General features: G+C 47.0%; 1 protein-coding gene across 1 annotated transcript in view; it reads right to left on the bottom strand.

Annotated features, from left to right (window-relative positions):
* Positions 1–27489, bottom strand: part of ACAP3 (ArfGAP with coiled-coil, ankyrin repeat and PH domains 3) — a 167773-nt gene that overhangs the window by 94948 nt on the left and 45336 nt on the right. Inside the window, exon 2 of the mRNA XM_075060413.1 lies at positions 4431–4488. Coding sequence (XP_074916514.1) covers positions 4431–4488 — 58 coding nt within the window. The remainder of the gene's footprint in view (positions 1–4430; positions 4489–27489) is intronic.

The following is a 27489-nucleotide window of genomic DNA, read 5'->3' as shown; positions in this document are numbered from 1 at the left end:
CAGGCAAGCCGCCGAAGGCACCCTGCCTGCCGCACTAGTGGCGACTGGCAGAGCGCCCCCCGCAGCTTGCCGCCCCAAGCATGCGCTTGGAGCGCTGGTGCTTGAGCCGCCCCTGGGTGCCCAGCAACTCCTGTAAAGTTCTAGAGCTTGGCGAGGCCGCTTCCCATTGCAGCCCCTCTCTGGGTCCATTAATTGACTGGGATCACTAATTTAGGCACAACCTCATGGAAAGTGTCCAGAAACAAGAGACTTTCAGACACACACATGTGAGCTCTCGAGCAGCCCTAGAAACAGCCTGTCCACTGAGTGCAGTGAGTCAGAACTCACAATCCCTTGGTTATCTAGTTTCTCCTTTTAGAAAGGATGGGGGAGAGAAAGGACTCAAAAATCTCTCTTCTTGATCACTATAGAATCCCTGCCAGAGGGAACCACCACACTACCCACAGTTAAGGCTGGTTTAAAAAATACTGTCTTATCCACACACTCCAAAAGAAACACACACAAAAATGTTTTTGTTCAAAACTTGTCACTGAATGTTTCATTTATTTTTTCTGACAAAATGAAAAATGTTGGTTTTTGACAACCAAACAGTTTTGGAAACTGAGTTTTTCCCAGCAATTTTTCACTGGTTTGAGAAACCAAAATCATCCATTTTAATGACTGTAAAGCCATTTTTGATAAATGTGACCAGCCTATGGGGTGAGTCGATGGTCTCCAGCTGTGTTAGCAGAGTATTATCTGAACACAGTTCTCACACGCCTCCTTTCTCTCTTGTTCACATAATCTGGCAGAATAGAACCGGATGCTAGAGGAACATTTGTGCTATTCCATCCCACCCCAAAGAAAGAAAACAAACCGATGTAGCTCCTGTAGCATCTGGAGCCCAGACAGACACCAGGGGCTTTGGACAGATCCTTTGGAAAGGAAATCCAGCTTATTCTGCAACGTGGCGGTTTTAAAAATACCTCCTCGCACACATGGCCAAGGCTGTGTTCCTAGTAACTGAGGGCCATTCAGCACGAGAGCTTTCTGAAATTATGTTCCCTAGCTTCAGAAAGACTCCTGAAATATTAGAAGCCTTGGGCACCATTTGTAGGAAAGCAGTCTGCAACAGCTGGAGGCAAACTTGAGGTCAGAGTGAAGGCAGCAGCCGTATTTGCAAAGTTTAGAAACAGCTGTTTCTACCTCTAACTGTAGAAAGCAATTAAAGACCGAGAAACCCACCAAACCACAGGAAGGACAGAGAGTTGAGTCTTAAGAGACAGATCCTGACACCCTCACTTGCACTGAATAGCGCCTTATTCCACTAGTATTCCCAAGGAAGAAGGATTACCTAGTGGATAGAGCACTGGACAAGGGCTCAGAAGAACTGGGGTCAGCTCCTAGTGCAGACATCGATTACGGTGTTACCTTGGGCAAAGTTGCTTAATTTGCCTGTGCCACTGTCCTATACAGATATATTGACAATAAATCCGCTAAGGACAGTGAAACACTATGGTATAAGGGCCCTACAAACATTCCTTTTTAATCTGAGCAAAACGAACAGAATTCTACCCAGAATGAACCCTCAAAGCATAACTGCTTTGAATTTCAACAGTGGCCTTCAGCTTCAAATTCCTGGATCCAAACTCACCTTTACTTGTTTCGGTTCCAGGCTGCGTGGGCCTATTTCTGATTCTGACACAGCCACAATTTCACAAGACCAGCCATGCCAGATTTTGGTGCAAACCGGTGGAAACAATGTGAAAACAAAACCGATCTCATGAGAGCTGTCATTCAAATTGGAAGGAGTTTCAAGACCAGCCCATTGCTGTCATCTGGAGAGGGCTCAAATTACATGAGTCCATAGGTTTAAGATAGCCCCTGCCCAAAGGTGCTCTACCTAATTAGCTCTCTTGTTAAATCTATTGGAAATGTATTTATGGGGCATCCCTCTAGGCAATGAAATTGTGAGTCCTGAATAACTGTTTATAGAATTCTAGCGCTAACAAACTGGGGAGGGATAGCTCAGTGGTTTGAGCTTTGGCCTGCTAAACCCAGCATGGTAAATTCAATCCTTGAGGGGGTGATTTGGGGCAAAAATCTATCATGGGATTGGTCCTGCTTTGATCAGGGGGTTGGCCTAGATGACCTCTTGAGGTCCCTTCCAACCCTGATATTCTATGAAGGGTTCCAGATTGACAGGCCTGGAAACCAATGGCCTTTAGTTGCACTAATGGAATTATCAGAACAAGCTTACCTAATACTGTACAATCAAAGCACCCCAGTCCTACCTCCAAGGTACCAGCTCTAAGGGCCAACAGAGAGTTCAGGGTTCTTTTCATCTTCCAGTGAGGAGGCTAGTTATCTTATGCAGGAACCTGTCCACTAGGAACTCGGCTAACACCACCTATTTGTTTCCCTCAGGCCACCCATTTCTTAAGGCCTGTGACTTCAGCAAAGACAATCTCTTAGTCTGATGCAGACATTCTCTCCCCTTCTAGCAACACACAATTTCCCTGCTAAACTCCAGCACCATCACTGGTTCCTCCACCTGTCTGCTCAGCCAGAAATAACTGGGCAGATGTTTCCGACATTTGGAGGGGCACAACATGATTTTCTGTCATAAGTCTCTTGACTTGGATCCAAGACTGTTTCAACTCTTGTCCCACCCACACCTACTCTAAAACTCCAGGCTATTACAAACTATTCTTGCTGATGGCGGCTTTTGCCTCTGTGGCTGCTGATAGAGACCTCGTCAAATCATGCAGTAGCACAACCAGATGGATATTTGGAAACTTTAAAGGGGCACAATCAATGTCCAAAAACAGGAAATTTGACCTGCTTTGCTGCTTTTTCTACATCTTTTTGCAACATCCTTAGAATGTTTTGTATTTTGAATGTATTTTTGTTTGTTTGTTTAGCACTTGAGTCAATACTATGTTGTCTAAAATCAGAGTCCCTGCACCCAGAAAAACATACAGTAAAAACCAGTCAGTGGGCACTGCCCAGCCCTCAGGAGAAACCCTACACTAAACAGATCAGCCCTGTTAAGACTGGCACTCGTTCACAACCTTCCAATAGCGGACAAGCATGTGCACACAATAGGAGAGAGGAAAATCGGTAAGGGAGCAGGTTTCAGGTTCACACTTCTTAGGATTAAGGGTACGTCTACACTACCCGCCGGATCAGGGGGCAGCGATCGATCCAGTGGGGATCGATTGACCGTGTCCAGTCTAGATACGATCAATCGATCCCTGAGCCCTCTCCCGTCGACTCCTGTACTCCAGCGCCACGAGAGGCGCAAGCAGAGTCGACGGGGGAGCGGCAGCAGTTGACTCACCGCGGAGAAGACACCACGGTAAGTCACTCTAAGTACATCAACTTCAGCTACATTATTCACATAGCTGAAGTTGTGTAACTTAGATCAATTCCTACCCCCACCCCCGCAGTGTAGACCAGAGCTAAGATACCATCCTGGGACTCAGGAAGTCTGGCTTCAATTCAGTTCTAGTTCTATCCGGCAGAGGCCAGTGGTGTACGCACACTCAGTTTTCATTATGGTATAATAACAGTTTGCATGTCTATAGCACCTTTCATCCAAAAACTTCAAAGCGCTTTAAAAACATTAATTAAGCTTCAGAAAGTCGCTGTGAGGTAGGTGTTATCTTTCTTTTGCTGCTCGAGAAAAGGTGGTGCAGCGAAGCTATAGTTGCACAGGAATACTCTGGCAGAGACTGGAGTAGAACCCAGGAGTCCTGACCCTCATCTAACCAATGGGCTAGACATCCTCCCCAAAGGGGAACTATTTAAGGTGATTGTTGCGATAGGAAATGGTTTTTAAGACTTTAGCACAATAGAAACAGATTCGACACGATATTGTTAAAACTGTTCCCAGCTGAATTCCACATACACCCTCCCCTCCGTGAACCCCAGCTCTGAGTTACTGAGCACTATTGTAAACAACCCAGGCTGCATACCTACAGACATCACAATCACGGAGTGACCACTGCCCCTTAATTTCTATTACTGTACTGTGCTGCCTAGAGGTCTTAACTGAGGCTACAGCCATGTTGCGTTAGTTACTGTGCAGACACCTAGTGAGAAATGCCCCTGCCTCACAGAGCTTTACCACCCAAGTTGACAAGCCAAAGACAGAGTGGAAGGGGAAACAGAGGCACAAAGAAGTGGAACTCTCCTGACCACTCTTCAGAAACAAGTCCCAGCTACTTGTGCTAAAAGGAGCAACCAACTCCCTCACCTATGGCTGAGCTGCAGTGGCTGGGGCCAAGCAGTACAGGAAGACATGATCATATATAAACCAGCGTATCAACCAACGATTTCCTGACAGTCTGAGCAGGGGCTCTGTGCCCAGAACAGGCTGGCAGGGCCACGTTCCTAAACCAAAGACTCACCCCAGCCATCTCCCCAAAAGCCACTCCCTCACTTACCTTGTCAAGCTTTGCTTCTATCTCCACCACATCTGTTTCCACTTCATCTATGGTCGCCCTGTAATCAGAAGAGCAAAAAGGGGAAATCAGCTAGTTGCCTACACATGGATGATGGGCAGAGAAACCGAACAGTCCTTGAAAGGCAAAGGCTGGAAGAACTCCAAAAGGCAGAGGATAGGGGTGGAAGTTCACACAACCCAGTCTGGGGTTTCCTGCACAGAGGCTGCCGTATAAGCGGAGGATCCACGTTTAGGAGAATTCCATTCCAAGGAGCCTACATTATCTGGCATGGTTTTGCTCCTGGGCTGGTGAAAAATATTGGAAGGAGGGAAGGAAATTGCTGACAACCCCCCATCCATGTCACTGGCAAGTCACTGGGCCGTCTTGTGCTAGGGCAATGTACAGCAAAGCCACCACCCACGGGGTCTTATTCTGATCTCGTTTATGCCCATGTAAATCGGGAGCAACTGTTAAGTTACACCATTATGAATGACATGGCTGGGGTAAATGGGTGCACCGCCCACTGGCAACCAGCATTAACTGTGCCAGCGTAGAGCGCTTGTGAAACTAGACCTCAGGCTGTAACGATGCCTCAAGAACACCCACACGTTGGCTTGCATCTTCTAAACCCCAGCAAGTCTTTAGCCTGATGGGGGCATATCTTGGTCCTGTTACCGTCTCAATCTACTCACTCTCAAACACCTGTGAGAGTTACCCTTAGTGCCTTGGCTGTGTCTGGAGGAGAGATCCATTGGGTCTGTTTTCTTTCCATTTCTTGGACGCTGGTGACAGTAAGAGGCCAGTAGGATTCTGGCCTCCCCCAACTGTGGGACACATTCCAATGACATCAGCCCAGCCCATTGGCAAAAGACATTTCCAGCTCAAGACCTTTGGGATAAATCCACTTTTCTCTTAGGCAAAACTCCAACTGCAAGAGCAGTAAGGCAGAAACCTTCCCACTGAATGCAGCTTACTGGGATAGCCTGTCCACAGCTGGGCAGCCATTCCCTTCAACAAGCACCTGGAAATGTGGTAAACCTCACTGCAATTTTGTGTCCCAGCGCATGCAATCCAGAGTCCATTGCATGAACCCTCTCACGCTTGTGGGTTTGCTGTGTACAGCATGAAGTGTTAACGCTCGGCTTTTTAAAAATTCCAGCCATGGGCATGTGGAGGAAGGATGTGCCGGCGAAGCACCGATTCATGTGGCTTTAAAACAGCCAAGGACGTGACACACATAGTCCAAAAGGAACCAGTAGAAAACCATCAGGGCCTCAATAGATCAGGCAACAAAATCTATTCTATAAAGGCTCTTGTTTTAAACGGATGAACAGCCTTCCAGGTACACATTGCTAACAACAGGAAGGACAAATAAAAAATGATTGATAGGACAAAGTCATAAAATTTGGATCCAGATCCAAATTTCCACTGAATTTGAGAAGGGAGTTTCACTCTGATCATAGAGTCATAGAAACATCAGGCTGGAAGGGACCTTGAGAGGACATGTGATGCGGTTATTCAGCCCATCTCTCTTTCTCAGAGGAAATACAACTAGCAGAGCAAACTCAGCACTTCTCCACATTCACCATTCTTCCAGGGGAAATAAACGAACAGTACCTTCTACAGGTGAACACAGTCCCCATCTGACACTGCTACAAGTCGGCCAACATCCCGCCGGCTAATCCAAATGGAACAGAGATCGGAGACTCCCTCCCCACAGAGAAAATAAATCAAATAGAAGGCCAGGCGCTGATCTCGAGCACGTCAGTTCTGTCCTGAACTTTTAAGGCGATCGCCAATCCAGTGTGCACAGGCTTCAGGAGAGAGCACTTCTCCCAACAGCTACCAGAAATCTCCCTTGGAGTGCTGTGAGGAGCCAGATGATTCAGTCAACTTACAGTGTAGACCTAATATTCAGTGACAACACCGGCCATGTGATGTATCATGTGAGTGTGTGAACTCTCCTCCCTGCAAATTATGCCTGTCCCTATCACAGTCCTGTCACATTACATAATTGGGCCCAACTCTGACAGGTGCTGAGCACCCTCAAATTCCGCTAAAATCCCTGGAAGGTGTGCGTATGCATGGGTACTGATATCCCTATTTTAGAGATACGGGGCCGAGACACTGAGGGTACATCTACACTACAAAGAAAAACCCGCAGCAGCGAGTCTCAGAGCCTGGGTCAATTGACTTGGGCTCACCATGTGGGGCTAAAAACCATGAGCAGGTTTTGACCCACGCGGGAACGGCTACACTGGTGGTTTTAGCCATGCAGCCTGAGTTGGTTGACACAGGCTTGAAGACTCAGCGCCATGTTTTTTCCTTTGCAGTGCAGATATAGCCTTAGTGACTTGCCCAAGGTCACCTAGGAAGTCTGTGGCAGAGCAAGGAACCGAATGCAGCTTTCCCAAGTTCCTGGAGAGCACCCTTACCCCTGGACCATCCTTCTTCTCTATCAAGCGTAAGAGGAAATTGCATGATCCAATCAAGTTCTGTTGTGCTGTGTCCCTTCCCCAACCCCAGTCGGTTTCTATCCTTTATGACATCCAACAAAACAGCTTTTATTTATCGCCAAGTCTGGGCTAAGATTTTCAAGGGTGGGGGAGTGGGGCAGGATTCCCAATTCCCGTTGATTTTTTTAAATGGGGTATTCCTATTGATTTTTACTGGGGGACTGGGTGGCTAAATCTCTTAGGCAGCTTGAAAATCCCAACCCTATTTCTTAGCTATCCTGTAAGATCATTGCAGTCCAACCCCATCCTCCAAGAGCAAGCAATTTAAAAAATGAATGTTACATAGAAAGTTGTTTTGAAGGAGGATTCACACCCATTGTATGCCAACACAGTAAGATCTTTGTTGCAAGGACAGTCTTTTTTTTAATGACGTGTACAGGGCCCTGATCCACAATTGGGGCCTCTGGGTGCTACTGACATATATAATTACAATGATGTTATTGGTCAATGCTGGGAGGGGCAGGGGAGATCCCATCTGCCATTCCTGGGCTTTCAGGTTATGTGGTTGCTTTGTTGAGTTTCATAGGGGTCGTGGGAAGTGGTGGGACTGTTTCCCTGGGGGGAGAGGAAAAACTAGTTTATTTAATGTATTTGCCTTGTAATCAATATACCAGCGCTTTTAGAGGGGTTTGTGAAAGGTTTTTAATTGCCTTAGGGTATTCAGCGCATGGGGAGTTCACACAGTCATGGGACATACCACCACATGGCCTGTTGTGACTGAATATTAAGTGCATGTTGTCAAACATCTGAATCACCTGGTTCCTCATGTGCTGAGGGAGGCTTAGCCTGGGCTCACTCTGGAGCTCACTGATTGTGGGGATTTTTCTGCACAAGACCTCTTGTCTCATCCTCTATTTCCTCTCTTTCTTTCCCCCATTTTTTGCCCTCTTGAGGGGGAGCTAATGAGACCCACCTGATTTGGGTGCCTCATGAGTCAGCAGAATTGCTCTGCAGCTCCTAGCTGCGTCCCTCACAAGGGGCTGAACCAACACCCTGGATCTGAACAGCCTGAGAGTTTGGGGCATTGACGGCCTGGTTCTGAATGCTGAGGCTGTGCTCTGCCCCAGCTTCCAATGCACAAATCTACAAGCAGGAAAATAACTTTGCCTCATCTCATATCTCCAGCAATCTGGGTCCCCATAGGCATTCTGGGAATGCCTGCCTTTCTTTTCAAGGGGTTTAGGTGCTGATAGAAGGCGCTGGAGTGACAGACTCAGATAAGAGGCTTCTATTCATCACTAGAAAAGGAGCATCAGGGGCAGCATCAGTAAATGTTTCCCACACCTCCCCCCCTCCTGCCAGTCCACCTCAGACCTGATCTGGAAAGACCCCAGCAAGGACTGGGAGTTCATTCTCCAGGCACAATGAGCGGTCAGCTTGCCAGCTGAGGTGCTAGTCATGGTAGGGCATTTGTACAAGTGATTATTATTTCTATAATGGTAGCACTGAGAGAGCACCAGATAAGATTGGGGGCCCCATGTGATAAGCATTGTACTGACACTTGGTAAGAGGCAGTCCCTGCCTTGAAGAGTTTACAATCTAGGCAAGGAAAAAGAGTGAGAGGGGAAAGAGGGGCACAGAGCGTGGAAGTGACTTGACCAAGGTCACACTGTAGGCCAGTGGCAATAGAATCCAGCTCTCCTGACTCCTAAGCAAGTGCCCTACTCACTGAGCAATACTACCTCCCTATGAAGTTGCTCAGAACGGGGCTGAGACCATCAGCTTGGTCACATAGGCCACTAAAGGACTAGCATGAAGCAATGACTTTTTCAGTCTCCTCTGACCAGGGTTGGATTTGAACCAGCATCTCAGAGGGTCCTGCTATGCTCTGTGTTAAGCTTGCTAAATACCCATTGAGAATTCCCCTTCCCCTTCTGCTCTGAGGGGTGTCCAAATCTCACTGTTTCTTCCTAGAACAAATCTGTGTGGCATCAGCATTGCACAGAGGTGCCTCTCCAAACATCCAGCCCAACCCTGCCATGTATGAGCTCCCTCAACTCCCACTGGCTCCAATCGGAAAAGAACAGGTCCTATTCCCAGAGGAGCTCATTAAACTCTCCCTGCTGGAGCCATTCTTTGCTCAGAGGTCCCCTAGGGACTTGATTTAGTTCTGCAGACGGAGCAATCTCCCTGGAAGGCCATTCGCCCCCAAGCAAAGCAAGGGAGTTGGCTGTCTCTCGTTTTCAGCCAAGTGTAATTTTCTTTGATGCCAGCAAAGGGCCCAAGAATAGTAAATCTATTTTATGTTTTCAGAATAAGATCTCGAAACAGTGCTATAATATCGGCCTTTGCTTCCCGCAAATACAGCTCTGCTCTGCCTGCATTGCCCAGGCTGTGTTGGAAGAGGAAAGTGAGCTGTGTCCAATTTGGAAAGTCACTGAAGAAGATTTGAATCCAGCCCACCATTTTATTTGAACTAAACTTGTCAATTACCATGTTGGTGCCTCTTTGGAATTCTGACCACATCTACAATGACCCTGGGCTTCCTGCAGTGTCACAGCTGGTGTGCTGCTATTGATAGATCTTGGCTAGGTCCTGCTAGCCAGAGAGGACCAGACACAAACGCTTCCTGCATGCCCCAGACGGCTAGCTCAAACAATGCTGCTGAGGTGATCTTCTGAATTTTAAAGGAAACATTGGGTGGATGGGTTACAGGCAAGGGTGAATTTTGTGCTGCTGGAGAATGAAGTTTTCTGTTTAGCCACAAAACAGATAATACATAGCGGACAGTAGAGGTGCTGGTTTCCCCACACGACTTCTTCAACGTGTCCCAATACTCATCTCAGCCAGGAGGGTGTTTGCAGACAATTGGCATCGGCTACTCACTCTTCCAGATTAGAGACTGGCACCTGTAGGCTTATTATATCTGCTCCTTTCACTGTCCACAGACTTTTTCACCAGCACAAACACTTCCCCTACAAATGCCTTGGGAAATGAATTAAGAGAGTCCCATATGCTATGAAAGAGAATGCGTAGGTTATATTAGAATTGAGGATGGGTGAGCACACCTAAGTTCCACATTTCACCTGGCTCTACTTTCTGCCTTCGGATACGCTGCTCTTTAACCCAAATCAAATACTGTTACATCAGTTTGCCTGGTTGCCGTGGTACCAATGCATCGTCATGGAGATTTCAGTCTCCTGAGCCACGGCAACCACAGCACCGCGGCAACATCAAGCAGACTTAGAGGTAAGCACTGGGCTGTCCTTTTCCAAAGCTTGTTCTCCCAACAACTAACTTGAGCCAGCCCCCAGAAGCAGCTCTAACATCAGGATGGGAATCAAGACTCCCTTCCCCCCACGATGAGTGGGCAGGAAACAAAGTCCTGGTGACTCACAATCCCAGCCCAGATTCTTCACTCCCCACAGGGTGCCACGGGGGTCTGACCATAATTGATCCGTCACCCAGGCCTTTGAAATGGCTTCCAAAAAAGAGGCTTATTTCCTCCTTTAACGATGTGCTGCCAAGCTCTTTCTGGCAGTGCATATGGAAGCCCAAAAGGAATGTCAGCCTGCCAGTCTGTGCCAACAGCAGAAGCTTGTGCAAGAAACAGAAATAATGAAAGGGCTGCTCTCCGGCAGATTTTTCTGCTATTTTTATTCTCTGGACTTGGAAGTCACATGCCTTCATGCATCATCCCCTTATTGCCCATCCAGATTCAATTTTTCCATGCAGTTTCCTCTCATCTGTGAGAGATGGATGGAAGAGCCAGCTGAAAGAAAGGGTTTAGCTCTGCAGCGAAGAAACAGCAGCAGCTGTTAAACGACAGACATCAACTTGAAGATTTTAACCACATACTAGAAACTAAGAACTTCCAAGATGCCTTCAGCCTTCTCCCCTTGGAATAGCTTTACCATCCTCACGGAAGTGGTGTCACAGCTTGCTGTGCTCATATCTTGAGGAGAAACAATAGACTTTGACTGAACGTTTGTTTGGCCCCCTCCTCATGAGTAATAAAGGCCGTGGGGCAAATTCTCTGCTGATTTCATCCTTTCTGTTGATATCAATAGAGTGACAAGAGCAGAGAATCTGGCACATTATGGACCGTAAGTGAGATTCTGATCTCAGTTATACAAATGTACTGTGAGCCTGGGATAACTCCACTGAGATCAACAGCGTCACTACAGCACGGCTGAGACCAGAATTGGCCATGAGCAGTTAGGAAGCGAGACAGAAAGGCAGCACATGCCATTCCTATGATCTGTGGGGCACCTATGTGCTTGCCATGCAGAGGGAGCGTGCCATACTTCTGAGCACAGCCAGGTGTCCTCAGACATCAGTGGCAGCTCTCTTGTGTCAAAAAGAATGTGCAGCATCCTGCATGTTCACATGGTTGAAGGAACCTAACTAGAAAGACAAGCGACCGGGACAGGAGGAGGTGAATTGTTTCACTGAGACCCAAAAAGCAAGGTCCTAATTATCCAGCGGCTAAGAGCAGTTCAGTCATCTCCTGGCGAGGTGCTCTGCTTGCTTCCCAGTGCTGTGCTCCTCCTAAAGCTCTTCCAGGCCTCAGGCTATTTCCATCATGAGAGAAGAGAAAACAGCCTGTGACCTAAACATCCAGTGGCAGCTTGCACAGTGCGAAATACAGCCCTCCCCAATAGAAAGAAGGAACGCAGTTTCGTTCAATGAAACTAGAACTGTCCCCAACTCCGAGGGTGTTCAGAATCTGAATTTTGCTTCAGGCTGAGGCCTAGGGGAAGCCATGGAGAAGCATCCCCCGCCTCTGAGGAAGTTGGGGTCCCCACAAGCATTTTAAAATCCCAGGCGGAAGAGGGATAACTAAACTGTGTAGATCTCTGGGATGGAGTGAATGCACTGGCCTTTTCCTCTCTGCGGACTTGGTTTCACTGCAGTTAGGTGGTTTTAGCAAGGTGCTGAGTAGACACTTCTCCATGGCACGAAAGAATAAGAAACTAGAAAAGTCTGCAAGGACTGACAGGCTGCACCAGGTCAGTGTTAAGGTGCATCAGCAGATGAACCCAAGACTAGAACAGTAGGAAGCGCCACAGGGCCACATTGAGGTCAATCAGCTAGGGTGAGCAGATGTCCCGATTTTATAGGGACAGTCCTGATTTTTGGATCTTCTTCTTATATAGGCTCCTATTACCCCCACCCCATCCTGATTTTTCACACTTGCTGTCTGGTCACCCTACAATCATCAGAGCAATGTAGGTGAGCCGAGACTGGATTTTCAAGTGGAGGATTAGGGGTTCACGGGCAAAGCGGGTGGAGGTAGAATTTGGCTGGCAGGGGGTACTATGAGTAAGCGCTGAAGTGCATTGGTAGAGTTGTGTGATGCTATGTCTGGCTTGTGATGTGCCCAATGAGCTATCTCTGAAACTCAGAGGGGTTGGTGGCTTCATCCTCCAGCCCTTACTGCATCTGACCTGATTGCACTGGTAAGAGCAGTAAAAGAGCCAAACCGTTGCATAGCATGGATGGGAGCACACCAGTAGGGTAAACAAGTAAGTAATGAAAACTTAGCAGCCATTACCTGAGCTATATGGTAGTCAACGTACCCCGGGATGCGTTTCAAGCACCATCCTGGGGCAGCTGATTGAGTGGGATCCCAGCCTGTGCTAAGCATTGCTCACTCTCTCACTCACTCTGTGGCCCTTGGGCTCTGGCCATTGACTGACAAGGCAGCAACTTCTGAAAGGCCACTGGAGTTTCTCTAAACTAGCATCTCAGCTCCATTATAATTACCAAAACTCAGAAACAAACACCCAGCTTGTCATTTATCCTGCAGCACCTCAAGGATGGGCTGATGCTACTTGACTCGGCTGCTAGCCTTGGGTTGCTGGGATTTCTAATCTTCTGTTGTGTTTGTATCAATTATATTTCAGGGTGCAGAACCAAATGAGAACAAAAAACTACTTGTTTTGATTAAGAGAATGAATTCTGGAGGAATAGCCAAGGGATGATCTATGCTGAAGAGCTCCGATGCAGAGCTGGCTTTGCAGATTCCACCCACACAAACTCTCTACCAAGAAGACCAAAGCAAAGTGGGTAAAACATCCCTAATGAAATTCAAAATGCTCCTTCAAGCCGAATAATCCATTTTTTGGATCTAAACTGGCGCCTTGGCCGTAACATTCAAAATCAAGTAGTTCGCCGGGTCTTCGTGACCAAATCACTTAAAAACATGACATTTCGGGGGGTTGGGGAGGGCATGAAAAGAGGCAAAACAAAACTGAAAACAAAATATGGGCCACAAAAGGTCTAAAAATTGCTACAGTCTTGACACTAAATTCCAGAGGTGACCTCACCCAAGCACACACTCATGGGACTGGTTGGTAAACCGAATGGTGAGTCAAATGCAAACTCATTAACCCTTTTGTGGACCCTCCATACATCATAGATCCTTTCCTTAGTAGCATGGAAAAGGAAAACTTTTTATTCCCACCATGACCAAATGGTTCTGAAATCAAAAGGAATTTTTTGAGTAGTAGAGTTTGGTCCCTCCCCATAGCAAGATGTCTGTAAAGCAGATACCAGTGCTACTCCCATTGCTAGTGTCATCAGGCCAAAGTCTCCAGAACCATCCCGTCAGCCATTCTTGGTGAGCTAAAAGGAAAACAAAACCACTGGCTGACTAGTATTGTGTTGGTGTGGGAAGCAGAACTGCTATTTGGAAATATAACTGAATGGTCTTGGCTCTTAATCTATGTTCCTTATCTTCAGATAGTGGAATTCAACCTTTTCAAAGAACATGGGGCTAATCCTACCTCACTTGTGTCTTGTGTTAGACTGGAAACTCTTTAAGGCAAATACTGTGTTTTTCCACATGTTAGTACAATGGCCAGCACACTGGAGCTTGGATTGGATTGACGCAGTGGGGCAATACAAATGGAGGATGATAATAGGATTACACAGTGGTGATGTGAAACAACATTCAAGTTCTTTCATTATGTATCAGAAGGCATCATGACCCAACTGGACCTCATTTAGCTAGATGCAGCGATTAGAATTAGTCACAATTTGCCTGCAACTTGTCTGAGTGTGGCAGGCTTAAAAATGTAGGGAACTGCATGCCAGCCAGGACCAACAAGCCAGAACTAGAGAACCTGTCATAACAATGGCAATCACCAACAATCATCTCTGAGCCTTAGCTTCCACATTGCTAAAACGATAGACGTCCGCTTCACAGAGGTAGCGTGAGACTTAACTAATAAGATAATTAACTAAATGATTCATGTTTGTAAAGTTCTTGGAGATCCTCAGGTAACAGGCACTACAGGAAAATGAGGTTGTATGGTATAATCATTATTAGATAAATAATCCTTAGCATTAAGTATTACAGTATTATTAAACAGTTTAGTCATGAAGGGATCAACATACTTTTTCTAGAGTGTCATGTCAGCACCTTTTTAGTTCATGGTGGAATAAAGATCATCGTTTGGATTGACGTTCCCCTGTTAATTGGGTGTCTTAGAGACACGTGCCCCAAATATTGCATGCAGTGAAGACTGGAGTAAATGGTATATAATAAGAAGTAAAACCACGTTTAAAAAATGCTTGGTTACCTCTGGGACCTACAAGAGCAAGAGATGTGAGATGGCATAAAATACTCTACAAAATTTCGTTGCTTTAATAACAATCATTTTCATATGAGGCTGTCAAAGCATTTCACAAGCAACACTCAGTTAAACCTCGCGTCACACTGGGACGTCTATTTGATCATTATTCTTCGTTTTACAGACAGAGAAACCAAGGTACAGAGAGATGAAGGACCAGATTTTCACACTAGCTAGATGCACAAATGCATGAAAACTGTGCGACTGCCCAAGCAAATGGCTAATTAAGGCACGTTTCCATGCAAAACTACTTTATTTGCAACCACTATCTCGATAGTTGTTCACATTCGCCGTGCAATTGTGCACCTCCTGCATCTGAAAATCTGCCCCCCTGAGTTTCACGTTTCCAAAAGTGGTTGTTAAGTTCAGGTGTTTCTCTTTTGGATGGCCAATTCTGCATGCTCAGGGATTGCTCCTGCTCATGGATGCCTGTAGGAGGCACGTAAGCCCAGATCCTCCAAAATATGTAGATGCCTTGCTTTCACTGAGGATCTGGACCTTAGAGCCGAATCCAGCTCCCATTAAATTCAACATAATGAACTCCACTGACTTCAACAGGAGCGAGAGCAGTTCCCTAGTGATTTTTCACTAGTGCCAATTCCAATTCCAACTGACATCAATTCATGTCTCCTGACTCCCGGTCTTCTGCACTAACCTCTAGACCATATTGCCAGGATGTTCCTCACCATCAGTTTGCATTGTTGCGTGTCAAATTTCCCCGGCTTGCACTGATGACAACTGGCTTCCTTGGAGACTCTGAATGGGGCCCTTCCTGCAGTCCACTGTTCCCAATTGCTTGTTGGGCCTGGAGTGAGGTAGACTTGTTGGGGTCTCGAGTATCTCAGCTCTCGACAAACTGCACATGTAATAGGTCCGTGCTCGCAGCAACCTAGCATCTGGAGCTGTGATTTTGCACCTCATGCTGTACATGATCAGCATGCTGAGTGGCAGAGGAACTGCTTTATAATGCCTGGAAAACCCACTTCTTTCTGCACCGCATCAATCACAGCCACGTGTCTGCGTGCAACCCATTTCTTTAACGCCACCAGGCAAAAGGAGAGTCAGGTGAGCAGGAGAATTAGCCATTGCCATGACAATACACACAAGACTATTTTCTGTGGCCAGGAAAAGTGGCTGACATACATCAGATAAGATTGGAAGCAATCCAGTAGCTGCTCTGGCTTCAGCAAAGATTGTTTAACTACCCACGAGAGTCACATCTCTGCATAATGCAGTCTAAATTCCCCTTTTTGATCACAACAAAGATTCCAAAGGCACCTGATCTATACATTTGTAAAGCCTTTCTGCCCACCTGAGAGCTCCGATGCTCTATGACAAGCCACGGGGGAAAAGGGGGAGTAAGTGTCCCTTGACATTCATTTTCAGGGCTTCCCCCTTTAGCTTTACTGCCTTAGATCAATCAGGAGCAAAAGTTGTCGAGGTGGTTCTCAACCAGGGGTATGTGAAACCTCGGGGGGTACGCAGGTTTTCCGGGGGGGACATCAACTCAGCTAGATATTTGCCCAGTTTTGCAACAGGCTACATAAAAAGCACTAGCGAAGTCAGTACAAATTACAATTTCATACAGAAAATGATTTGTTATGCTGGTCTATATGCTATCACCGCTTCCCAAACTGTAGGCAAGTTCATTTTAATGGGGTCACCAGGGCCAGCATTAAACTCATTGGGGCCCAGGGCAGAAATCTGCACAGGGCTGAAGCCAAAGCTCATGTTTTTAAGTGAGGTGAAACTTGGGGTACGCAAGACAAATCAGACTCCTGAAAGGGGTACAGTCATCTGGAAAGGTTAAGAACCACTGGTCTGGAGTATAGGACTGGGAGCCAGCACCCCCAAATTGTCTTCTTGACTCTGTCACAGACTTGCTGTGTGACCCTGGGGAGCCACTTACCACACGTCTCTGTGTCTCATTCTCATTTTTAAAAGTGTGAAACGAATCCCTCTCAACCTCCCAGTGGTGCTGGGAGGAGTGATTAAGTAATGCTGGGCTAGTGCTCTGAGAGCCAAAAGCTTAGGTGGGCAAAGCATGATGAGGATGAAGATTATTTATGAAATCTGACTGTGGTTTATTGGAAATAGACTGCAACTGATCCCTGCCTTCAGAGAGCCAGCCAGGTGGAATTAGCTTCTCTCTTCCCTAGATCAAACCAGAGGAGAAAGTTTGGAACAGACATGGCTGGTTCTCACTCAGTCCCCTCCCCCCTGAAACACCAACATCCTGATCACTAGCAGCTGCCAAGCTCCCATCCAAAGGAGCAGAGACTGTCTGTGTTGAAAAAACAGCGCACAGCTTCCTCAAAGGAGAGCTTTCTGATGTCTCCACGTGCTGCTAGGGGGTGCTGTGCTTCTGGAGGAGGTTTGAAACGAAGGTGCTGACCTTCCGGGGTCAAGAGAATCCCGTGAGACATTGCTGCAAGAGATGAGGGTGCTGAGTTCATTGGCCTGGGGTGGGGGACACCGTCACCGAGCTGTTCTGTAATTCCCCTTTGTTAGCTGTTACCATGAAACACCGACATTTAAACAGGTTTTTTAATAAGGATCCTTAGAAAAATGGAAAGTAGAGACTGGGGAAATCTTTGATGGAGCAATTGCTGACCTCACTAATACTCAGATGATTAAAAAAAAACCAACACAGGTTTTTTTAAATCTCTTTTTTTAAAACATTATTTTGCATCTCTCTCTCTCTCTCACTATGAGTAAACACCACTACGGCAACAGCTCCATGGTGACTATCTCCATGGCGAACAGATCCAGTAACTGCTGTGGCTTCCAGTTCAAAGCTAGGACTTGATATGTGTGGCTTTTTGCATTTCCTAGTGGAAATGGCATGGGGCCAGTGGCATGATGATCAGGAAGCAGGAGGCGATAAGGGGCCCTGAGGAAGATTAGCAAAAGCCACAGGTGGCGTTTGGAGATGGGAGGGCTCCCGGGGTATGAAATGACAGCCAGTGTAATAAAATACTGTCTGAACATCCTACTTTCAGGGGCAAGGAAGGTCTAGGTTAGATTGCTTCTCTAGGCCACAACTGTAGTGAGTTTGCAGTTTTCATATGGGGAGAAGAGGGGAACAACATCAGCATCTGTCTGTCTGTCCACACTATGTCATACACGAGTATTATGGCCATCGGAATCCCAGGCAGCAGAGCTGTCACCCACTTTGAGATCTTAACCACTTTCCAGGGGCTGAGTCTTCCAGGCTCTGCAAGCACAATGCCACACTGGTATCCCTCTGACACATCTGGTACGTTGTGGGTTAGTGACGCATGATGTAACGAAGCTGCAGGGTTTCCCCTTTCCAGACCTAGCAGGGAGCTGGGGAAAGGGTTTCCCCTATTAGCTGCTGCTACTAATAATTCTTCACGCTTACGCTAACACCTTTGGCCAGAGGAACTGAAAGCCTTTTGCAAATAGTAATCACGCCACATGCTGCTAGGCGGGAAGCAGTGTTGTCAGCCCTGTTTCACAGGTGGTGAAACTGAGTCACAGAGAGGGAAAGTGACTCATCCAACATCACACAACAGAGCCACGAGTAAAACCCAAGAGTCTTGAGCCCCAGCCCCCAGGTCTAGTCGCTAGATATCACATCCACTCCCATCTGAGGATTTAACCCAGAACTAGAGGGGCCTGCAGTGTGTCAACAGAACCTGGAACAGGAGAAATGGGCTGCAGGAACCCACCCTCAGCAGCAGGCCCCCCAAGGAGTTTAATATGCTGATCTCTTCTATCCATCCTTAAACCATCACCCCCGTGTGTGCCAGGAGCCAGACACAGACACCAAGCGCTCACATTTCTTAATTACAAACAGCAAAGATGGGAGGCCTGAAGGCAGAGTGTTAATTTGGGATTAAGATGCACCTGAGGCTTTCCCTGCTCCCCAGCTGAGGGTCAGGGTCAGTGAAGTCTGTTGCCATCTGTGTCTCGTTTGCCTTCTTCCTATTAGCTCTCTTTTCTGAACTGCGTGGGCATGGGCCAGCCGCACCCCCATTGAGCTGCTTCCTTAACAGTCAGCAAGAGCTGATGGTTTTTAAGCTCTGTTCCATAATAACAATTTATAATCAAGACTTCCTTTTAGCTCCCCTGCTAGCCTCTACTGCTGCATTTCTGCACCTCCATTCATGCCTTCTTAAAGACGCAGCTCTTTAAATGACTTGGAACAACGCACAAAGGGTAGCCTGGGTAAATGGAAACTCTACACACTCCAGAGGCGGGGGTGGGCGTGTAAATGATTAATTATTATTAATAATAATTTGTTGCATGGATTTAGTGCTGCTGAAAGAAGCCAGCTAGTCTGCCCGGGAGTCTGATATCCCCAGCGGACTCACAGCGCAGGGACAGCATTGGTCTCATCCATGCAAATTCTGCCGCACTCATTCACTTCTCAGTAGGGGAACCAACTCCAGTGGTTTAAGTAAGTTTCCATGGCCATTGGGGTCTGCTTCTCTTCTCTCATCACGGTAAATCAGGACAAACTCCAATGCAATCAATGGAGTTAGATCAGTGTAAAACTGGCTTAGGTGAGAGGAGAATCAGACCGTTGGCCTCTGTAATGACATTGCTAAGAAGGCTATTTAGTACCAACCAGGGCAGTGGTTTTCAACATGTGGTCCGTGGACCCCTGGGGGACCACAGACTATGTCTAAGGGGTCCAGGAAAGGTGACTATGAAAATAAAGTTTCAGATCCCAGAAAAGACATTCGGGTTTTCTGATCAATCAAAAGTATGTGAATAGCCGTACCAACAGGTCAAAACCTGGAAGTGTTGTCACTGCCATAGCAGCCCATAGTTTAGAGGCCTTTCTTAGGCTGCATCAAATGCCAGGCCGAGCATTTGTGCAACATTTGTAATTCTGTTCAGTCAGTTTTCAGTCTAAGACTTCTATTTTAGGAGCACAGGTTGAATTTCCAAAGGGATCCTCACCTCCATTTGAAATTTTTTAGGGGTCTGCAAATTAAAAAAGGTTGAAAACCAGTGAGCTAGGGTGATGGTTAAGTCAGTTGTCCATTGGGAACTGGACAAAGACCCATCAAATTCACTCCACTTTGGCCATTCAAGCTGATCAGAAAACAAGGGGCAAGGGAGAAATCGTGCAGTTTTCAAGAACTCCCAACCCCATTTTTTTCATCAAAATTTCAAATTTTGAAGCATTTCAGCCATCTTAGTAGTTGACAGACAAATAAGAAAATAATATCATGAAAACTCTGCACTATATCACACTTTCACCCACCAACCCACATGTGTGTGTGTAGAAATTTTTAAAAAATCTGTTGAAATTTCATATGTAGAAAATTTTCAGCTAGCTCCAGGGATCACTGAATTGACATCAGACAGTAGCTCAGTCCCAGACTGACCTGACCTGGGGAAGTAGTTAAATAATTCCAGTGTCTCCATTGCTAAATTCCACTTCATAGTAGCGATAAGGCTGTGGGATGGCATTTGCCCAACCGTGCGGGATTAGCCTAACTCTTTTCCCATTGAAATCAATGGTAAAACTCCTATTGCGTTCAGAGGCAGCAGAGTCAAGACAACTCTAAGTGCCTTGGAAAATCCCACCTGTGAAGTCCTTGTTCTGGTTTCACTCACCCGGGTGTTAGTCTCTGAAGTCAGTGACAATACACTGACAGTGAGGTCAGATCACATGGGGTAAATGAGAGGAAAATGAGGACCCATGTGTTCCAGGGAGATCACTGCCCTTCTCAAATGATTAAAGTCACTTGTCCTTCCACCTTGTTGCTCGTAATGCCACAGCTGTGTCTTCTTGTCGCTAAGCATTTGCCCATGGCTGATGGCTACAAACAGACACTGCACGAGACAATCTGGGGAGATACATCTGGGTTGTGCCAGGATCTTGATCTATGACAGAGGGCAAATGTCTCCCGTTATATTTCATGCTAGACTCAAGAAGGCTTTGAGAATGGATGGCTCCTCAACACAAAGGATGGAGGGAGCAATTCTGCAAGCAAGTTAGTGATAGCTGGAGAATTAATGCTGAGATCGTTCCTATGGAAATGTCCCCTGATCCCTCCAACTGGGAGCAGTGCTCTTGGGGAGCATCTCAGCCCCTGCAGTGCTTAGTTACACCTCAGGATTTCCCTCCCCCTGCGCGAGGCATTTATCTCCTCTAACGCCCTGATACAGCAGCACACTCTGAACCCTGCCAGGCAGCCAGCCAGCTCGCCCTGAACTTTTGCCTGTCTGATCTAGATTTCCTCCTTGGATCCTCTCCGAAGACCATCTGTCCGCTGCAGGGAGATCAGACACAGATTCCTCCACCCTTCCCCTCTCATCTCTCCCGCCACCTCACTTCCACATGTGCCCCCGCCTGTCCCCCCACAACCCAAAGCTGCTGCCAGCAGCCTATGCCAATGTATTTAGGACTTCTGTGAGATCTCAAGTGTGGGAACCTCAGGAATTGTTGGGAATTCAGCTTTCACCTGCCCTCTCTGATTGCTCCCAGCCAAATACTAGTGGAAAGGGAAGGGGGTATTTCTCTGGGCACTGCCAGCTGCAGCGTACATGCATGCAGGAAATGTAAATGTTTATCCGATGCTTTGGCAAGTACGTGACTGCTGAGCTTACAGTCCCGAAGAAGCGTCTCCTTTCAGCTGCAGTGACCGGGCCTTGCTAACTTATTCCAGGAGTGGGGTCTGAAGACACTGGAGAGAGTGTTGTCTGGTAGCTTAGAGTAGGAGCCTGGGAGACAGGACTGCTGCATTTGGTCATCTGGCTCACACTGTGATCCTGGGTAACTCATTTAACCCCTCCCCTGCATCAGTTTCTCCTACTGTAAAATGGGGGAAATAACATTTGCTCACAGGGCTGTGTTGTGAGGCTTAACATCTACAGTGTTTCGAGAGCCTCATACCGAAGGGGCTATGGAAAGGCAGTTGTTATGATTCGTTACTATGATGACTGACATACGCTCACTAGTGACGAATCAACCGTTTTCCTGAGCATCAAAACCCCAGCTCCAAACACTGACGTGGCTTTTAAGCAGTCATGCATGAAACAGGCCAATATAAACCTTTTACCCACTAGTTCTTAAGTGCATGGAATTACAGCAAACGGTCACGGAACAACCACATAGCCACACAGCTGTTCCATGCCGTGGCAGCTCAGAACTTTGCAGCAACAACCAGATTCTTTAGCTTCCCAAGCTCAGGCCCCTGACGTTTGAGCTAATGCAGAATCTTTGTTAGATGTGAAAAGAAAAAACCCTGACACACAGTGACTGGAGCTGTGACCACTGGGCAGTTGACTGGAATACATACAAACATGGGCTTCCCCACAGCCGGTGGCAAAGTCCAGTCTTGGGATGCTGGCATGACCTGACCTTTAAGTGAAGATAAAACTCTCATAATGGCCAATGGTGTAATGCTGGCTGTCCATGGGGTAAGCGAGGTTCCTTCCAGGTCCCTACGATGATCAGCTGATGCCTTGAAGCATAAGACGTGCTTACCCCGGTTTATTGCATATATGTTGGTATGTGTGTAAGGTGGTGGGTATCTTATCAACATCCTCTTTATAACTGGTACCTCCCCTCCCATTCAAACTCCTCAGCTCCACAAGGGGCAACTAATTATCAACCCAAATGAGCCTGAAGCCATGATTTTTTTACCTATTCCCCCCCCCCCTTTATTAAATAAGGATTAGAACATTTCCTACCAGCTGCTGCTAAACGCATGACACTGCAGGGGCCTGTCAGTTCCTCGCACTCTGGTTACAAAGGCACCAAGCAGCAGACACAACAGACCAGCAGAGAGCTAATTACGGGCTCCTCTCACAGCCAAGATACACAGAGTTATAACCCTGCTCTGAATGGCCTACACACAAATAAACCATACCAAGGACCAGGCTCAAACACAATGGCATGTGGAGGTGGACTATATTTAACTGATGCAACAGGATTACTAGCCTCTTGCTCTTTCGAGCACTGAATAGGGATGAATAAAATAAAAGAGATTGGATAAAATAAGAGAGACTGAAACTTTAACTGGATGGAGGTCCAGGACTTGCTATATTCAGTGCTGAATCAAATTCGAAAGAAACCCCGCTGGACCAAGGTGTCAGGGCAGCTTTCAGGGCTGAACACATGAGCAATTGTTCCATTTATTCCAGGCTGGTGGTTCCCTGAGGAAAAACTCGAAAGTCAAAGGCTCAGACATATGGAGCCTTCAGAGAAAACTGGCAAGTAGGTTAGGAGTACTATTTGATCACAGATGAACACTTGTTAGATCAGTATCTGATCCTCACAGCAAAAGCAGAACAGAATTGGTAAGAATATTTAAAAGTATAACTGGGTTAAAAAAGAATTGGATAAGTTCACAGAGGATGAGTCCATCACTGGCTATTAGCCAAGATGGGCAGGGATGCAACCCCCTCCTCCGTGTGTCCCTAATCCTCTGACTGCCAGATGCTGAGACTAGAGGACAGGTTGTGGATCACACAATAATTTCTTTGTTCTGTTAGTTCCCTTTGAAGCACCTGGCACTGGCCACTGTCAGAAACCAGGAAACTGGGCTAGACGGACCGTTGGTCTGACTCAGTATGGCCATTCTTATGTTCAGGCAAACAATGTCTGCCAGAGAAAAGAACCTGCAGCTTGGTGCACACAGAATCTTAGAAGATTAGAGTTGGAAAAGACCTCAGGAGGTCATCTAGTCCAGCCCCCTGCTCAAAGCAGGACCAACCCCACCTACAGCATATGCCCATGGCTGACATGTTACTCTCTCCAGACTGTGGATAATAAGCTTTGTGACCACATGTTACAAAAGGAGTCATGTGATTTGCTGCCAAATAGAGACTGCGGTTTACCTGATGATGATTTTCCTGAATGGATTAGGAAGGATTCTCAGCATCTTGTCTCAGCTGGCCTTAGATGGACCAAACACTCAGAAGTGGAGATACCCAGGTCCAGAGAAAGAGAAAACCCAGCAAATTCAAACAAGGAGGAAGAGGAGGAAGAGATTCCAGTCAATAGACAGAGGCGATGAACCTTACTAAATCCATTCACTGGAAGAGAGGTCTGCAGAAAACTGCATCATTCTCCTGTCTTTACCACCTGCTGAGTGGTAAATCAGCCAAGACTGTACAGTGTTGCCACCACCAACAGGACTTGGAAGCCAGCATGCTTCCAACACCTTCAAATCAGAAAGGTACCCTCACTGCCTTCTGTGAAATGCACGGCACTGCACAGATTTGAAGGACCCTGCAATTTCCCTCTCCCTGGTTAGCATCTGCTCGCCCTACTCCTCACACTACCTCTGTGCAGGCAGCATGCACGCTGAGATCCATCACACTCCTCACTTGGAAAGAAGTGTCCTGGCAATTAATTGTGGGCCCTTAACCTCGCTGACCCCGAGCAAGACAGCCCAGTGCAGCCTTTGCAAGCAGTCAGGGAATGCTATCTGCAGTGACCTCAACGGCCATCCTCACAACTGGAAACACTAGAGTCCCAGGGATGGTAGTAAATTACAAATTGATGTTTCAGCAAAAGCAAATCCTAAAAAAATAACCCCATGGGGGCTGACTATGTACAGACCCAGCAAAGCTTCCCATCCTGGCAGCAGTACTGCCCATGTGAATCACTAGAGCAAGGATCAGGGGGCTGGAAAGGAAAGGGTGTAGAGATGAAAGTGGCTCCCTCCGGATCAGAAAAGAATGAGAAGCCTTTCAAGAATGAACTCCTCAGAGTTTTACCACGGTTTAGTTTAACTGACTGAGGTCAGAACTCCTTTCACTGGCAAGAGCGGAGCTCTACAGCAGACTCGGCAAAGGGACAGGATTTATTCACGGTATCCCACTTACGCAGCGGTGAATTCCGTGTAATGAATTGCAGAACCAGATGCTAACTGGCCACCTAAGCTTCACTCTGCCCACTAATCGATTTCTGACAGCATCACCCACTCCTCGGGCATGACCTGCATAAGCTCAACACTACTGAATAATCTGGCCATTCCAGACTCATGCCAATAAAACCCTTGTTATATCAGGCCGCACCATTGTGTATTGCCTCCCTTTCCACCCACCCACCCTTTTATCTGTTACTGTAGAAAATGCTACACCCATGTAACAGGACCCTGCATTGGGGGCAGTGTAACCCACTGCTCAGTGTGTGCCTTGTATCCCTGATCCACACAGGATCTGGGTCTGTCACAGTCTGTCCCCTGCCTGCAGAGCCTCGTTCTGTAGCCGAAGCAGCTCATGCTTTTACCTCTGGAGCGCCCCAGTTCTATTCTGGGTACGTTTGCCAAGATGGCAGCTGTCACCTCTGTGAAATAAACCATTGAGCACTTATGACAATAAGGGCAGATAGACAAAGCTCAAAGGCTCGGGGGCACTGGGCAATCATACTGGGACAGAACGTGACCTTGAGGAGTTGTGGCAAGCGACGCAGTGTTAAATAGTCCGCCTAGACGGAGACTGTTTTGCTTAACACAGTGCCATCTAACCCATGGCCAAGTGAGGCAGTGTTGAAGGTGACAGTCCCTGTCTGCACTGAGTGCTGAGCTGTGCTGCACGTTGCATCAGTTACCATGTCTCCTGGATCAACGCAGCCAGAGGTGTGAGGCGAAACACAAACCCGAGGGAGGAAACAGGCCCAAGAGCAGATTGTGTCGGGAAGGCACATCCAGACGTGTACAGCCCAGAGACATTGCATAGTGCAGCAGGCACTCGGTCTGTGTCCCAGCTGCTCTTCCACAGCTCTGCCCACCTTCCAGCTCGGTCCCTCGGGCTAGTCTCTCCAGCTAGGTTCTTGCCGGGTCACTCAAAGTCCTAAATCAGTCTGAAGCAACAGAAACATAAACTCTTCCCTTTGGGCCTTTCCTGCTCCCTGCTCTGAGCCTTAGCCCTGCCTCGCCTTCTCACCCACCCAGAGCTCAACCTCTGCTCGCTTTGCCTGCTCCTCTCCAACTGACCAGGGCTCTTTTATTTAAGCCCCACGTTTTTTAAAAAACCATAACACTTTAAGATCTTAAAATGTCTCTATGGGCCAAAATTCATTCCTCTCTGGGCCATGGGGTAAATGATTGCCGCTATAGTGGCCTCGGTGGACTTGTGCTGATGTTTGGCAGGCCTGGATCTGACCTAGAGTGGTGGGTTTATTTTCCTCAGCGGAGTTGCACTTGCTTTGCATTAGCTCTGGACTTGGCTCTGTGTCCCTGAGGCCTGCCACCACCTCGATGCTTCCTGCTATTCCAAGACAAGCAGCAGCTGTAGGCCCTTTGATCGTGGATCTCAATTCACTAGAGGGCCGAGTAGCCAGAGGAAATGCGAGAGATGCTTTTTGGGTTCCAACTGGCTGGCTGTGCTGGAAGTCGTAGTTCCAGACAAAGAGCAGAGGGGGGTCCAAATGAGCAGAGGAGCAGAGCAGAGCCGAGGATTTTGGGAAACTGTCCCATACAGCACGCAGAGCCTGTGAGGAATGCAGCCGGGGCCCTTTCAGTATTTACTGGCTCACTTGAGGCTAATCGTTGGGTACAGTATATTCACAAGTCATGTACATTGGGGCTTTCCAATGCATAAATGAGCTACATAGCAGTGTGTGCACATCAGGATGCAAGTCACCCCCGTGCAGGAGGTCAGCACAAGGACCAAGCACCACGCAAGTCTTTAAAGAAGGGCTCAAATGGTGCATGGTATGACTATCACCTACAAATATGTGCACCTGGCTTTAAAAACCTAATCCCAAACTTGCACGTGCTGCTAGTGGTTATAGGAGAGGGCTCAGGATCCCTGGATTTGTTGGGTGAATAAGTGTGCTTGCCTTCACTTATGTTCTCCTGCCTGTTTTGTCCTTTCTGTGAAACAGGGATCACAATGCTTATCCAGCCCACAGTGGGGTTGGGAAGGCTTCCTGAACGATTGCGAAGCTCTTTGAGATGCTCGGAAGAAATACGCTCGCTATCCTTTAGGGATGCAAAACTGGGTTGCTCTCACACTTGTTAGGTCTGGAAACTAACCCACTTTTCTGTGGACATCCCATTTAGTAGATTTTATCTTAAAGATTCCAGCCCCCCGACAGATATCCTGGTGATTATAAGCCCAAAGATAGAAAGATAGAGGGATGGATATGTATGGAAATAGAGAGAGAGATTTTTCATGAGTCATTACTTGAGCCCCAACTTGCTGCATGTCTTACGTATACTCTATCCAACCCTAATGCATGCTGGTTCCCCCATAGTGTGTGTGTGTGCGCGCGCATGGGACACCCAGCAAGCTGGCGCTTGGTTTGTTTTGGTTGAGTGCTGCAGCCTGGATTAGCCGCAACAATAATATTTTTTTTAAACACCACTTGGCTGGAATCTTTAAGGTAATGTGTGATATATATGAGGTCCTCAAATGAAAGAGATTTATAAGGGCAAAGCACATCACAGACATTAATTAGGCCTTATATCACATGGCCTCCCATTAAGTAGGGAAAGCATTATTGCCTCCATACTACAGCTGGGGAAACTGAGGCAGAGAACTTAAGCAGTTTGCACATGTTCATATAGTAAGTCAGTGACAAACATGAAAAAAAGAACCCAGAACTCCTAACTCCCAGTTCCCTCCTTTCTCTTTTGATACAAGAGCTGCTCAGTGAGAAAACTAACAAAGGTAGGTTAAGTTAAGGGCCTAGCAAATGCCACTCGGGTGGCTTTTATGCCCTTTTGTAAAGGACATTAAAGGAAAGAGGCCCCGATTCAGCAAAGCATTTAGTTACTTGCTTAAGTCCATCTGTATTCAGCAAAGCACTTAAGCACATACTTACCTTTAAAAATATGCATCGGTCACACTGAAGTCAGCAGGTTTAAGGACACACCTAACGTTAAGCACATAATTATATATTTTGCTGAGTAAAGATGGATCGCTAAGAAGCCACAGCAAAAAAAATTCTGTGTGAAACTAATTGCAGCAACAATGATATCCAGCAACATGTCTGAAGAGAAGCAGAGCAGGGAGTTA

The sequence above is a fragment of the Chelonoidis abingdonii genome, chromosome 23 (assembly GCF_003597395.2).
Source record: "Chelonoidis abingdonii isolate Lonesome George chromosome 23, CheloAbing_2.0, whole genome shotgun sequence".
Classification (NCBI taxonomy): Eukaryota; Metazoa; Chordata; order Testudines; family Testudinidae; genus Chelonoidis; species Chelonoidis abingdonii.
The sequence above is the reverse complement of the archived record's forward strand: the minus strand, read 5'-3'. Positions and strand labels throughout refer to the sequence as shown.